The sequence below is a fragment of the Aspergillus udagawae genome, assembly GCF_001078395.1.
Source record: "Aspergillus udagawae IFM 46973 DNA, scaffold_8, whole genome shotgun sequence".
Taxonomy (NCBI): domain Eukaryota; kingdom Fungi; phylum Ascomycota; class Eurotiomycetes; order Eurotiales; family Aspergillaceae; genus Aspergillus; species Aspergillus udagawae.
The window spans coordinates 1,442,919-1,456,215 of record NW_025091271.1 but is presented as its reverse complement, the minus strand read 5'-3'; the positions used below and the strand labels follow the sequence as shown (position 1 = coordinate 1,456,215).

Here is a 13,297-nt window from a genome sequence, read left to right as displayed (position 1 = left end):
TGGGGCAATTGAATTGCGATGTAGTTAGCTAGCTACGAATGCCATCGTCTTACGACTTATGATAAAGAGCATTGCAGGTCTTATGTAGGTCACTCCATGACTGGGACGCGTTGGCGTCTTAAAAAGCCATAGGGTATTCGCGGTCCTCTTGCAGACGACTAGAGTCTAGATATTGATAATCTCCATGATCTTCGGCTGCATCAAGACGCACCACGAATTCGCTGTGAATGGTAAACTGGGGAGAATTTCGACACCGAGCTCTTTTATCTGGTGTAACTCTTCTTCGGAGGGAGCCTGCCCTTGGAGATGCTCTTGCAGCTGTACGCACCAGTGTTGTCGCAGAAATTCCACTAGGGGCAGACCGAGCGTATTGTATTGGTCAATAAATCCTTGGACTAGTTCCTCGAATGCACGAATCGCCTCTTCTTCCTCTTTTTGTATGACATCTGGGTCTTGACGGAATTGGACAAATTGGGCTTCATCATCACAATCACAGCAAGTATGTGTGAGGTCCAGATCCTCAAAGGTCATGAGGCGGATAAATTTTTCGGCTACAGCAGAGGATGGAGGTATGAGCTGGAGCAGATTCAATGCAATGTGAAGTGCCAGTTCCCCGGAATTCTCCAAGGAGGTTCTCGCTAGGTTGCGCAAAGTGACTAAGAGCGGTGTGCATCCATGCTTTGAGCAAGCGCACCTGCAGCCATCGTGCTTGTTCTCCGTAGTTGCGTTTATCAGAAATGCTCGATTTTCCCGATCTATGCATGCGAGCTGGATATCCACATACTGGGGTATCACTCCTTTCGAGGCGACAAAAGCGAGGTCCTGAATCAGAACCATGCTGGTGCTGACGATTTTGTGCATTGCGGGAGTAGCTGTGCCCGGCAGAAGCCGGTTAGGATTCGCACCTTTCGAAATCAGCCACCTGGCTCTATCCAGAAATGGACCTAGCGACAATGCTTCGGTTGTGCGCATCAACGGTGTCCGTCCATCCGTGTCAGGCATGTCGATATCGGTCAATCCAGCATCATACAGCTTTTGCATAACCTGGCAGGGCAGCCCAACTTGATGGAAGACGGAGTCATAATGGTCCTCGAGTTCTGGCTGACTGTCGGGTCCTCGAATATAGGGTCGGGCCCTCCACAGATCCAGTCTTCTTTCTCTGGTTATGCCTTTTCTTTGAAGTGTTTTGTAGACTTTGAACGCATTCAGGTCGGGTAGAGAGTGGTTTGTCAACCCCAGATCACGGCATACGTGTTTGGGAAGAGTACTCATCGCAACGTCACGTAGCCGCTTTCGTCTAACGATCAACTCGTCAACCAGGAGGTCTGTCACTTTGGCACTCGCATAACGAACACTATATGCAATATGGTCCGCGTGAAAAGGTACACCTGCCTCAAGTAAAAGACCTAACGAGCCGAGGCAGTTGGCTCCAATGGCCGAATAGATCACATCTTTGGGGATGACATCTGTTATCCCAAGAAGGATCTTTACCCCTGCGGGCCAGTCGATAGCAATCTCCAATGCGGACCAGTCTCCAATGAGGTGAGTCCCAGTCAGCTGTCTGCGCGCTACCAGGTTTGCAAGTCCATCTTCGTCTCCCTGAACAAGGACACGCGCCAGAGGAGAAAGAAAGACAGCTTTTGACATCAGCGAGGGCCTGACGTACTTGGAAGGTGACGATGCTTACCTTCAGGGTGGTGGGATAGCATAAAACGGATGGCGCCTTGATTGATAGGGGTCACAGCGTTGTCTGTGATGTAGCCTCCGGCATCAATGAGCTCTGATATCAGACGGTATGAGGATTGAGTCGTTCCCGCTTTTCCTACGAAGAAGTCAAGGAAGGTACCATATCTTCCCATGCTCACGGACACTCCTGCACTGATCAAGTATCTCATGGGTTCTTGAAAAACATCGAGTTTCGAGTCCCAACCGGCAAGGGTCAAGTCAGTAAGGATCTGCAAAAAGGTACTCTTTGTCATTTCTTATCAGCAAGGACCTCATCTATGTACTGTGGAAAACCTTACATCCAAAATCGTGGTCCCATCCGCTTCGATGTCTGACGGCCGAACCAGTTTGTTTTGAATAAGGTAGTGGCAACACTCGGAGTATGTTGCTTCACCTTTTCTTTCGCGAAAGAATGCATACATTAATTGCTTGAATCCATACGGTGTGATTGCTTGGTAGGTCAGCGTAGGACTGATTGAGCAACCGCCAGCTCCCTTGGTTACTGACAACGTCAGTGTCAGTGAAAATCTTAAAAATCTGCTATATAGGTGAAACCTCTTTTTAAGAACCTGGGACTGGCTCTTCAGATTCTGGCAGACAGCAACTGGCAAACCGCTCGAAGCTGTTGCAGATGACCTTTGGACATTCTGGGCACAGGTGGACTGGCATATTGTGCGGTCTCCTTGTAGTGCTGCCTCTGCATAGCAATTCTCATCTTGCACCGCTCGTAGCAGACTTGGCGCCACTTGCAGTCTATTATCAACCAAATGCCTGATCATAGATTCCTGCACCTGATATTAGCTCAGTACAGCACGAAAGGCAAAGTGACTACCATTCTCTCGAGCCGAGCGTTTTGCTCCGCAAGATTATGTTGAAGAATGGAATGCCGTATATGAAGGTCTTGGGTCAAAGCGTTTTGTGCCACCGACCCTTGGTGTAATAGCAGTCTTCATATTCCATTAGACTGGTATGGACAGGATACAAGTGATACTGCGACGTACACACTCAGTGCTGTATTGATGTTGGCCTGCAAGCCATCCAGCATCCCCGCAGCATCGACCAACGTGCGCTTCCGCAGTGGATAGAGTGCACGTTTTGCAAAGGCTGATTTCGAACCACCAGATGGAAAAGGTATCTTGTCGGTCATCTCTTTGAGTTTATCAATCGTGACTTTACTGCCAATCATCAAGTCTTCAATCTGTTTCTGAGACAGCGAGTCAAACTTCTGCCGATGTTGAAGGACATTCTCGAGATGTTTCAGGGTTTTCGAGAGCCCACTGGCTTTGTGGGTAAGATCTCTAATATCCTTGTCATAGCCCTTCCACGAGTCGCAGTAAGCGATGATGTTGTCGATGACCTGGATACCGAGAGAGATGACCCCAGCGGCGCTTGCTACCACTGACAGCGGATCCGACATGGCGGCTCAGGAGGGGACCTTGCTACCAAACGTCAACCACGGGTAGTTTTGCAGTCGCATGGAATTCAGGCATATTATTGATATATAGTCATTACTTAGATTTAGCTTCATTAGAGATGAAGGGGGAGACGAGGAAACGAGATGGAGTCAAAAGAGGGGAATATTAGACTGTGGGGGTGACTCCCAGCATAGCCTCAGCCTTGCTTTTTTCAACCACCAGGCATTTTACAAATTGATTGGTTCAAGATTCTAAGATATAATGGCTGGCGCTCCGAACGTTTTTACTATTAAGGTTATATGTTCGTCCGTTTCTTATTATCATGATCCTCTACTTCTCCTGGTCTCCAAAGTGCTTCACTGCAGGTCAAGGAATTAAGATGCCATCGTTCCTTACCCCGTACCTTTTCTCTGAGGACCTTTGGGCGTCATATATATACCAGCTAGAGAACGCTGGAGATTGACCTGTCCTGCTCTTAGCATCTCTACCAAAGCAAGCGTACAACCTAGGAAAGTTATAATATACTGTAAACCCGACGAAGCTGCTATAGATCATCATGCTCTCACATCCAACTCTTAGTAGTTCCTCGCGCTCAACAAATGTATAAATACTTCACTCGAGTATAAGGCCACTAGTCAATCTGTTAGTTACTCTACGCTATTGAGCATGTGTATCTTGGTAGGTAGATATAGTTTTCAATCACTAGCACAAGGCAACCTTCATAGCTAGCACATTGCCACCAAACTTATACCAAACACATGCATTCCTAATTATATCCCCAATGGCACCTAGCGCGGCTCGCTCAGGCTGCAGCCCGCTTCGCAATGAAAGAATCCAAACAGTCCATGACAGTAGCGCCATCTTCATCCTGGATGGTGAGGTCTGGTTCATACCGGCATAGGAGTCGCACAGCCCCAAGATGTTCGCCTGCAATGGCCCAATGGACAGGTGTTCCTTTCTTTGTATGGATGATAGAAGGCTTAGCACCATAAAGAGGAAAGGGTGGAATCTCATTAACATCTGCCCCATAATCCAGGAGGAGCTTCATCCTTGCCAGGTCACTCTGAAACGCAGCAAAGTGCAGGGCGCCAGATTCCTTAACCTTAGCACCGGCCTCCAACAGACGCTGTACCCATTTGACATCTTTTGTGAACCGCACAGCCACTGACAGGGGAGGTAGCCAGTGTCCCCAGTGTCCCTTGTTGGGGTCAACGCCTTTTGAAAAGAGGAATTCCAAGAGTTCGTGATGATTATATCGCAAGGCCGCGATTAAGGGGGTGCCGTTATGACCCATGTCTTCATTGATGTCCGCGCCAAAATCAAGAGTGGTCTGGAAAATTGCGACATCACCACTCTCCAGACCGAACCCGAAAACACAGTCATACCACAAATTGGCGCCACGGGTTAGACAATCCCGGAGTCTGGATGCATTGCCACTTCGAGCTGCATCCGCAGCCTCTTGCTGTATCGCTTTCTCCTGTACCGAGTTCATGGTTGGTAAGGATGAGAATAGGCTGGTTACAAGGGTCTGGTTTGAATAGAGAAGTAGTAGAAACAATGGCCCTATCTATAGCTGTTCCCCTTATGAACTTCTTCCTGCATTGTTGGTGTTTCAGGAATCATCCTTGCATTGGGGGTTACCCCTCTCAGCATGGACAGTAGATCAACACCGCAGCTGATAGGACTGTCTATTGGACTTGGAATCTAGGCAGCAAGTAATTCTAGGCGATCCTGACCACACCATTCCCGACTGGGACAGGCCAAAATCAAAAGTACGCAAGCAAGCGCTGCGGCACAGCATTCTAACTGGCTCCTCCAATCAAGCTTAATCAAGCTCTCCAGATGGGGCGAGGGCGGGTTCCTACAGTGCTTACTTCTGTCATAGACAGCAGACATACAACATGCCGGCCCTGTTGACCAGCTGGACCATCCGGGATCACAAGTCCGGCTACTGATCCAACAGAGGTAGTAAGGCTCCGTGTGTCCAAGGCTGGAATCACCTCTTTGTATTTCCAAGGGTGTGTATGCAGTGACCTGTATTGCAGTAGTCTGTAAGGTCCACTTTATAAGCTATCGAAGGATTTCTGAGTTTCCACGGGACTCGGCAATAGGCTAAGCACTAACCTTATAAATGACTACTAGCATCCAAGAACGGAGCCCAACAATCTATATATTTCTTCTGCTGACCTGTTTCTCCTAAAGTTACCAGACCTTAGCGAATCCTGCAGGCAGTCTTGGCATATACTCTGTCATATATGCACTCATACTACTGAGCTAAAACGGCGTCCAGACGGCCCTTTCAAGCTAGTAGAGATGGCAATGTAGCAACAGATATATAACATTCTATGTTCCACAGCCCAAAGAGACATATAATACACTGGCTCCACTTGACGCCACTTACTCTTCTCAGATTTTACACAGAGAAATAGATTTTGGTAAGATAGCATTTCACATTTGCTGACATCAAGCCTCGATTACTTGGCCTCAGCCCAATGCGTCAGCAGTCGGATGAAACGCACATGATCCAGATCGCATCAACTACTACCGAGGGAATGTGCCAGTTTGGCTATCACATCCTACCACTGGATATTTACCAGAAACGACATAATACGCCCTCATCCGCAGCATATCACATGGATAGCATCTGCTTTATCCCTGAAATAAAGTGCATTGTTAAGTATAGACAACCAATCAAATATGTGCAGGGCAAGACAAGCATAAACATTTGCAATCAACAAGACCCCGCAGCCTTATCCGCCGGATACCCACAATACACACTCCCTCCACCCTGGATGCAAACCAGCCCAGCGGCACACGACTGCAGCACCCACTTGCCGTTATCACACAGCGCGAAGCTCGCCCCGTTGCACCCAGACGATCCCGCCGAACACGGCGCGCCGGCCGTGGGACAGCTACCGGTCGGAGTTGCCGTCGTGCTTGTCGAAGTCGAGGTCGTGGTCGTGGTCGAGGTCACAGTCGTCAAGGTCGTCGGGACACTCGTCGTGCTGGACGTAGTTGTAGTTGTGGTTGGAGTGGAAGTAGACGTAGTCGTAGAAGTAGAACTCACAGTTGTCGTTGAACCCGACCCCGAACCCAGCGCCGCTCGCACCCCCTGCAAGAACCCACTATTGGCCATAACCTGACTGGCGTCCCAGGCCATGACGCCGCCAAAGGACGAGAACCCCTTGACGTACGAAATGATCCCCGCCAGCGTATCGACAGAGACATACCCGCTGCCCGCGGCGGTAGAGCTACCCGGCACACCGAGGAAGACCTTGACGTTCTTATTGAGCGAGACGGTCTTGGCCCAGGTATCCCAGGTGGCGAAGTTGAAGTTATTCTGGGATGCTGAGCCGGGGACGTAGGCCTGCAGGCCGCAGTAGTTATTGTAGAACTGGATCCAGATGGCGTCGAAGGAGACGGCGCCGTTGAGCATGGGGCCGTCGGCGGCGTCCGGGTAAGGGCACTGCGGGGCAGCAGTGAGGTAGTATTGCCTTGAGGGGTCGGACTGGAACAGCGAGCGGAGCTGGTTGGCGAAGGTGGGCATGTTGGAGACGGTGGACTCAAAGTCAAAGTCGAAGCCGTCGACGGTGGCTTTGCCGAAGGGGCGCAGGGTGGAGGCGTTGGTGGGAGGGCCGAAGGTCTGCCAGATGGTGTTGGCTCCTGCGATGGCGGCCGAATCGCTGGTGAAGCCGCCTTCGGTGTAGGTTGCGCCGCCGAGCGAGAGCAGAATGGTTTTGCCGAGGGATTGGCAGATGGGGATATCTTCTCTGTTGGTTGTTAGTTGTTGCACTCGCACTTGTTGCAGGGTGATGGGGGAATACTCTATCTGAGGACAGCTGAGCAGGTTGGTGCCGGCAAAGGTGGTGCAGTTGTCGCCGGCATTGGCAAAGTTGACTTCTGGGACACCGCCGGTGCCGCTGATTCTGGTGACAAAGGCGAGTTGGTAGACCTGTGGACAGTTAGGCCTGGTGTAGGGCTGAGGTTGATACTAGGAGTCAAACATCAAAATCGGCGTCTAGATGGTTAGTGAGTGGTATGCCACACATAGGGTGTGGTGACTTACTCTGGCAATAGTAGGACAGTCTTTGCTGTGCAGCGAGACCGGTGGATGCTCCATGGGAATTTTGGCCTATTCTATCAGACATGGAGGGCAGGGTGATAAGGACATAGCGTACCCCAGTAGATGGCAATGTTGGACTGACTGTTCAGGTTCAACTTGGCAGAGGCCGTGTGGAATGTAGCCAAAAGGCTTGTCCAGAGACCGAGTTTGTACAGAGTCATGATCATGTTTACAGAATACCTGATCGCGTAAAAACAGGGAGGATGATCGGATGATGTCAAGGCAGACCCAGAGCGCCCCTGGCTCTGATTCTTATATCTTGACAATTGCCTCTAAGATTGCGTGCATCCTACGGTATGAAGCCATGAGTGAGAGGAATGTGACAGTGGCATATTGGGGGCCCCGACGTGTCAGCCATCCCCAGGAATGTGCCAGCCCCATTCTGACACGAGGCTATAATGCTTGATTTACGAATATTAATGTCGCATGATATGGGATCGAGGATGGGCAGAGTAAGCAACCTCTTGATAGCATCAGTTGCAACAGTAGGAGTGTGGAGTGTGATATTGTCAGGGGTTCAGACTGATGAATGTACCTGCAGAAAGATAAGCATGAAAGGATGAATAGCCTAGCGTGTTTGTCTCGGATCCTGCAATCTAACCTCGATCGAATAAAGTTATGTTGTTCCCCTCTTTAATCTCGCGGTAGTGCTGCTACTGTAGCAGTCACAAAACATTAGCAGCAGACTAGCAATAAACTAGCACAGAGTAGATACTCTTTATCGGAGCAATGGAAGTTTACGCTGTTATCATCCGAGATTAATGCTGGCATGCGTGCCCTGTGCCTGACCATCCGCACCGATCATGCGCCACATAATATGCACCGCTCTTACGTACACCAGACAAAATAGTTATCTATCTAATAATCAAGTCATCTCGCTTACTTTAGTTTTGCTTCAGTCGGACATTGCATACGATAATACAACGTCGAGCCATGTGCATAGCTGACCGGGGCAGGATACCCCTTGCATGTAACATTCCCCGGGCCATGTGTAACAATTTAAGTCCCTGTAGTTCTGTGCTCTGTACATAGCTGCATGCAGTCGTTGACATCGTAGTATCCTGAAAAGGCTATAGACTATATTAACTACTCGTAGACACAGTTACTTCAATCTGGCCTCGACAACCCCCACTGGAACCCCAGGTGCCCGCCACGTCTTGACCAGGTTCAGCCCAGCCTGGTCCAACAGGTTCGCAAAGTTCTTCTCCGTCCGCTCGACACCCGCAAAGGTCATCATCGTATGGTCCATGTAAGCATTGGACATGGTCGCTCCAACCTCGGGCATGAGAAACTCAACGATCAGGACGCGCGAGTGCTCCCCCATCGCCGCCGCCAGATTCACCAGGATCTGTCGGACCTCGTCGTCGGGCCAGTCGTGGAACACTCGGCGGACGTAGTAAACCAACGCACCTAATCTGTCAGTTTTCTCTGGTATAGAAAAGCCAGGAATACGAGTGACGAACCCTTGACAGGCTGTGTCTGGAAGAAATCATGCGCCATGGGCTCGATACCATGCGATTCTAGCTCGCGCCCATTCTCCTCAATCACAATGGGCCGATCCTGCAGGATAAACCGGCCCTTGAGGCCCGGCTCAGTCTCCCGAATCTGCCGCAGGATATGGCCGCGTCCACCGCCGACATCCACAATCGTCACGCCGTCGTCGCGCGCCAGAGAACCCAGCTCCTGCGTGAACGGGTACAGCCCGTGCACGACAAGCGCCGAGTCCTGCGCCATCATGGCGTCGTTGAGCCGGCTCAGCCGCTCGGGGAACTGGGAGATGTAATCAAACATGGTCTGCCCGGTGCAGTTGTGCACCTGTGTGTAAGGGTTGTCGGTCAGCGTCATGGTGTTCTTCCAGTTGTGCTTGGCCAGGAATTCGTGGTTGCGGAGCATCGGCGGGCAGTACTCATCAATCCTGTCAATCACTTAGTATCGGCTCTGAGTGTAGAATACACAATAAGGGGGCTTGATGACGCACATCACCTTGAAGATGGCGTTCATCTGCGGCACCATGTAGATCTCGGAAAAGGGGGTGTGGGCGTACTCCTCCTCACCGGTTTCGCGGAAGGGGCCGAGGGGCGTGAGGGCGCGCATCAGGCGGACTTTCTCGTCAGCTTGCTTTTTTCTGTGGCGAAAGGGGGAATACCGATCATCTCCTTGTCGACTCCGGTCTTGGCGGATATCTCTTTGGCCGAGATGCTTTGTCCGCCTGTGGGGATGGCATGGAACACGCCGGCTTCGAGGAGGGTACGGAGGGCGCCCATGCTGGCCATCTATTTCTGTCAGTGGTCTGTTGTGCAAGGGACCAAACTACGCACGTTCTCAAAATTGGTAAAGAGCATATCGACCGGACCACGGATGGTCTGCAGCAGACGCGTGGCCTTGACCATCAAGTCGTAGCGCGCATTGTAATCATTGTCTGCAGTCTTGTAGGCATTGGTGGCATTGACGACCTCGTCCAGATTCCTCTGGATGGCGTCGATGTTTTTCTCGATGCTGCCCATTTTCAAGGTCAATCCCTGTCTGTTTTTCCTGCCGGTAAATATCTGTTACAGATCATCTGAGCCACCCGGTGCAGCGGTACTTCTTATAATATTGACGAGTATAAGCGGGGAATGGCTTCAGTTCTCCCTCGGCCAATCATCATGGAAGTTGCCGTCGCTAATGTGATGCATCACAATCGCCTCCTCCTTCTCCCCGCTGTTCTGTCTGTGCTCGTCTCTGCGGTGGGCTTCATTGGCCGCGGATGGCGCGGCGCATTCGGCTGCATATTTAGATGAGTTTATTCTCCGCTGGGACACTTGCTTGGGACTCCCCGAGAGTTTCGTTAAACATGCCCATGTTCTGATAGGAGGATAGTCAATGATCGGCTGCTCCAAGCGAGATTTTTGCCCTGTCATATATTGCTTTACGGTTATTGCTTTATGGCCGGAACGGGCGATGTGAGCCGTCACATAGACTAATATTCCCGTTTAAGTAAAAGGGCCGTCGATGAGGGCTCTACAGAGAAACTGGCATTTACTGGCGACTGAGAAACGACTGAACGACAATATGGGAGTATTACAGGATATGACTAAAAAGCAATGCTATTGCGAAATAGCCACAGCGCCTAGTCGTAGTACTTGTCTACGCCATACCGCAAAACAGGTCCAGGAGCTCACGTGGAATGCCTAATCCGCTGTTAATTTCCACTGCTTTCGTACGCAAAAGTCGATCGATAATGTTCCCCACTCCGACAATTCTACAGGTCATTGCAGCTTAGAGTGTTCCCGGGTTTCTATCTGCATATGTATCACCCAACCCGCCGGACCGGATCCGCCGTGCAACCTTGCCTAAAGTAGATACGTAGATAATGCAGGCAAGATCGGAGAAGCAAGCCCTGACTTGCGGATGGCATCTGAATAATCGATGCTTCATCTCGAGCTATTTACCTCGCCAGGATAGGTACTCTGGTATGGTTTGTCTGCAAGGGCTATGAATAGTGGCGCTGCACTGAGAGTGATCGCCAACGCCAGATACCTCATATGCTAGAGTCAAACCGGGAATGGGATTGCCACGCGCTTGAAGAAGCAAAAACAAGGTGCCCCGGGATACGAAGATGGCGTTTTCTGACAGCTCTTCGCAATATATGTTACAGGTAGGATCGGTTCGCAGGAACTAGTTGGGTGTATTGGAGATATTAACAGCGGTTGATGCGTCTAACATGTCGCTCAACATGGACTGTACATAGCTCCATAGTACTAGTCAATAATTAAAGCAAAGCAGAGATGGCTAAACATGAGATATATCACTTTCCGGTCGATCGTACTTTGTCGAGCACCACAGGAGCCAAGGGGCTCAACTCCAAGCATATAAACCGAAAAAGCCTCCCGAATCAAGCTCTTCGATCAAACCTACACAACTTCAGCTTTATCGATTCAGTCTTGTCCATTCGTTGACTGCAACCGCTATGGATCCAAGCAAGACGCCCGCCTTCCCTCCCCCACCGGGCGTGACGCCCAACTTCGAGAACCCCCAGCGGTCCGACTATGACATCTACTCGGTCAACATTGCGATGTGTCTGACAGCCACATTTGTGCTGGCGCTGCGGATGTACACGCGGGCCGTGATCCTGCGGACAGTGGCTATCGATGACTGTATGTCCATGCCTTGGACCGATGGTAATATGATGCTGACCGGGTAGGGTTCTGTATTGCCGCACAGGTCTGCGCATGGATCTTTGCCATCCTCGGCTTTGCCAGTACGTTTACCCCCCTTCATCATAATGTATAAAACTAACAAGATAGACATCCAAAACGGCTACGGCGTGCACATCTGGGACTTGTACCTCGTCAAACTCAAGCCGTTCAAACAGGTACCTTGCTCGATTACTCCAAACACTACAGACCCCAACTGACAAGAATAGAACGACCTCGCCGCAGAAGACATCTTCGCCCTCGGCATCTGGTTCGTCAAAACTTCCATCCTCCTCTTCTACCTCCGCCTGAACCCAGAGCGCCGCTTCCGCCAATGGACCTACGCCATCATCGCCTTTGTCTTCGTCTACTCGCTCATCAGCATCCTCGTCTTCACCTGCGGCTGCATCCCGGTCACAGCCATGTGGGACATGACGCAAATGGCAACAGCCAAGTGCGTCGACCAGCTGGCGTTCGTGTACGCCAACGCGGCGTTCAATCTGCTGTCTGATCTGATGACGCTCATCCTGCCGATCAGGCTGTGCTGGGCGCTGCAGACGACGCTGAAGCAAAAGGTTTTGTTGTGCATGGTGCTGGCGATGGGTTCCTTCGCGTGTGTGATTGCCATTGTGCGGATTGTGACTATGATGCCGTTTGTGCATTCGATGGATTTCACGTGGTACAAGGTCACGCTGGCCAAGTGGGCGTACGTTTCCTCCCGTTTCAATTTTTTTTTGGGGCAGTATGCTAACAATAACAGAATGGTCGAGATCAACGTGGGCATCATCTGCGCCTGTCTGCCTGTTCTGCGGCCGCTGCTGCTGCGGATCTTCCCTCGGTTGGCTGGATCCAAGAATTCTAGCGGGGATAAGCACACCGACGAGAGCTATACCATGCGAGACACCGGGTCCAAGCAGAAGAAGAAGGGCATCCGGAACTGGGATTACCTGACGACTGTCGGGACGCAAAATCCTCGAGAGGACGACGTGGAGAGTGTCAATGTGCGGCCGAATGGGAAGAGCGACAGCCAGGAGGGGATTATCATGTCGACTGAGACGAAGATTACGTATCACTGATGTCTCGGATATTTGGGTTCTTGTCTAGTTGTACTCTAGTGACAGTGTTTAATGCTGTAGCACGGGACTAGTTCAGCATCAAAATATAGACGGTCTCCGGATTCATGCTGCTGCTTAGTATTGATAACCTTGCTTATAGTATAAACAATCTTGCAGTGGTGCTGAGCAAAAGGGGAAAACACGAGGAAGCTGAAGGCTTCTGTCGGCAGGATCTGGATCAGATGAGGAAGAGGCTTAGAGAACAGAATCCATACATGCTCAAGTGTATGTTGACATGGAAGGACAAGGAAGCCGAGGGCCTGTGTCGGCGAACAGTGAAGTTGCGGGAAAAGGTGCTGGGCAAAGAGCATCCACACACACTCATGAGCCTGTCTAACCTTGCAGCCGTACTCGAGTTACAAGGGAAGCGAGAAAACGCAGTGGCTCTTATGGAAAAGTGCTACCAGTTACAATTTCAGGAGTTGGGGCCAGACCATCATATGACACGGTCTTCTCGCAGACCGCTGAATGTTTGGAAACTTGAGGGTCAATAACAATGACCTGGTTCAGCTGAATAGTGTCTGTTTGATCCAGTCAGCTATAGTCCTAATACTGACCGTTAACAAGATAAAGACTCGTTTCTTCCTCAGGAACCACTGCAGGTTGTCTATGATGATGCCGTCACCGCATATATCTCCTGTGGTCAAATCTGTGGCGTCCAAGGGAAGGGTTATTTAAGAATGGGGAGCGGGCTTCTGCATGGATAAGCATAATAAGTTCAAGGTTAGGTGTTAAAGTGACAGG

General features: G+C 50.6%; 5 protein-coding genes across 5 annotated transcripts; 1 reads left to right on the top strand and 4 right to left on the bottom strand.

Moving 5' to 3' along the window:
* Positions 1-165: 165 nt before the first annotated feature.
* On the bottom strand, positions 166-3,142 carry Aud_009986 (uncharacterized protein; the record flags this gene model as incomplete). The annotated part of the gene is made up of 4 exons (XM_043294829.1): positions 166-1,637; positions 1,688-1,955; positions 2,025-2,227; positions 2,731-3,142. The coding sequence occupies 4 exons, from the start codon at positions 3,140-3,142 to the stop codon at positions 166-168; spliced, it is 2,355 nt and encodes a 784-aa protein (XP_043150764.1).
* Positions 3,143-3,942: 800 nt separating this feature from the next.
* Positions 3,943-4,632, bottom strand: Aud_009985 (ankyrin repeat domain-containing protein; the record flags this gene model as incomplete). The annotated part of the gene is made up of 1 exon (XM_043294828.1): positions 3,943-4,632. One exon carries the CDS (start codon positions 4,630-4,632, stop codon positions 3,943-3,945), a length of 690 nt encoding a protein of 229 aa, XP_043150763.1.
* Positions 4,633-6,052: 1,420 nt separating this feature from the next.
* Positions 6,053-7,424, bottom strand: chi3 (putative class III chitinase; the record flags this gene model as incomplete). Its single annotated transcript, XM_043294827.1, has 6 exons — positions 6,053-6,145; positions 6,208-6,910; positions 6,965-7,092; positions 7,145-7,158; positions 7,207-7,272; positions 7,319-7,424. The coding sequence occupies 6 exons, from the start codon at positions 7,422-7,424 to the stop codon at positions 6,053-6,055; spliced, it is 1,110 nt and encodes a 369-aa protein (XP_043150762.1).
* A 941-nt stretch (positions 7,425-8,365) lies between these two features.
* Positions 8,366-9,767, bottom strand: Aud_009983 (O-methyltransferase; the record flags this gene model as incomplete). Its single annotated transcript, XM_043294826.1, has 5 exons — positions 8,366-8,673; positions 8,727-9,178; positions 9,242-9,365; positions 9,410-9,536; positions 9,582-9,767. The coding sequence occupies 5 exons, from the start codon at positions 9,765-9,767 to the stop codon at positions 8,366-8,368; spliced, it is 1,197 nt and encodes a 398-aa protein (XP_043150761.1).
* Positions 9,768-11,212: 1,445 nt separating this feature from the next.
* Aud_009982 (putative integral membrane protein (Pth11)) lies at positions 11,213-13,047 on the top strand (the record flags this gene model as incomplete). Its single annotated transcript, XM_043294825.1, has 6 exons — positions 11,213-11,399; positions 11,447-11,503; positions 11,550-11,617; positions 11,669-12,144; positions 12,199-12,504; positions 12,654-13,047. 6 exons carry the CDS (start codon positions 11,213-11,215, stop codon positions 13,045-13,047), a joined length of 1,488 nt encoding a protein of 495 aa, XP_043150760.1.
* Positions 13,048-13,297: the final 250 nt, after the last annotated feature.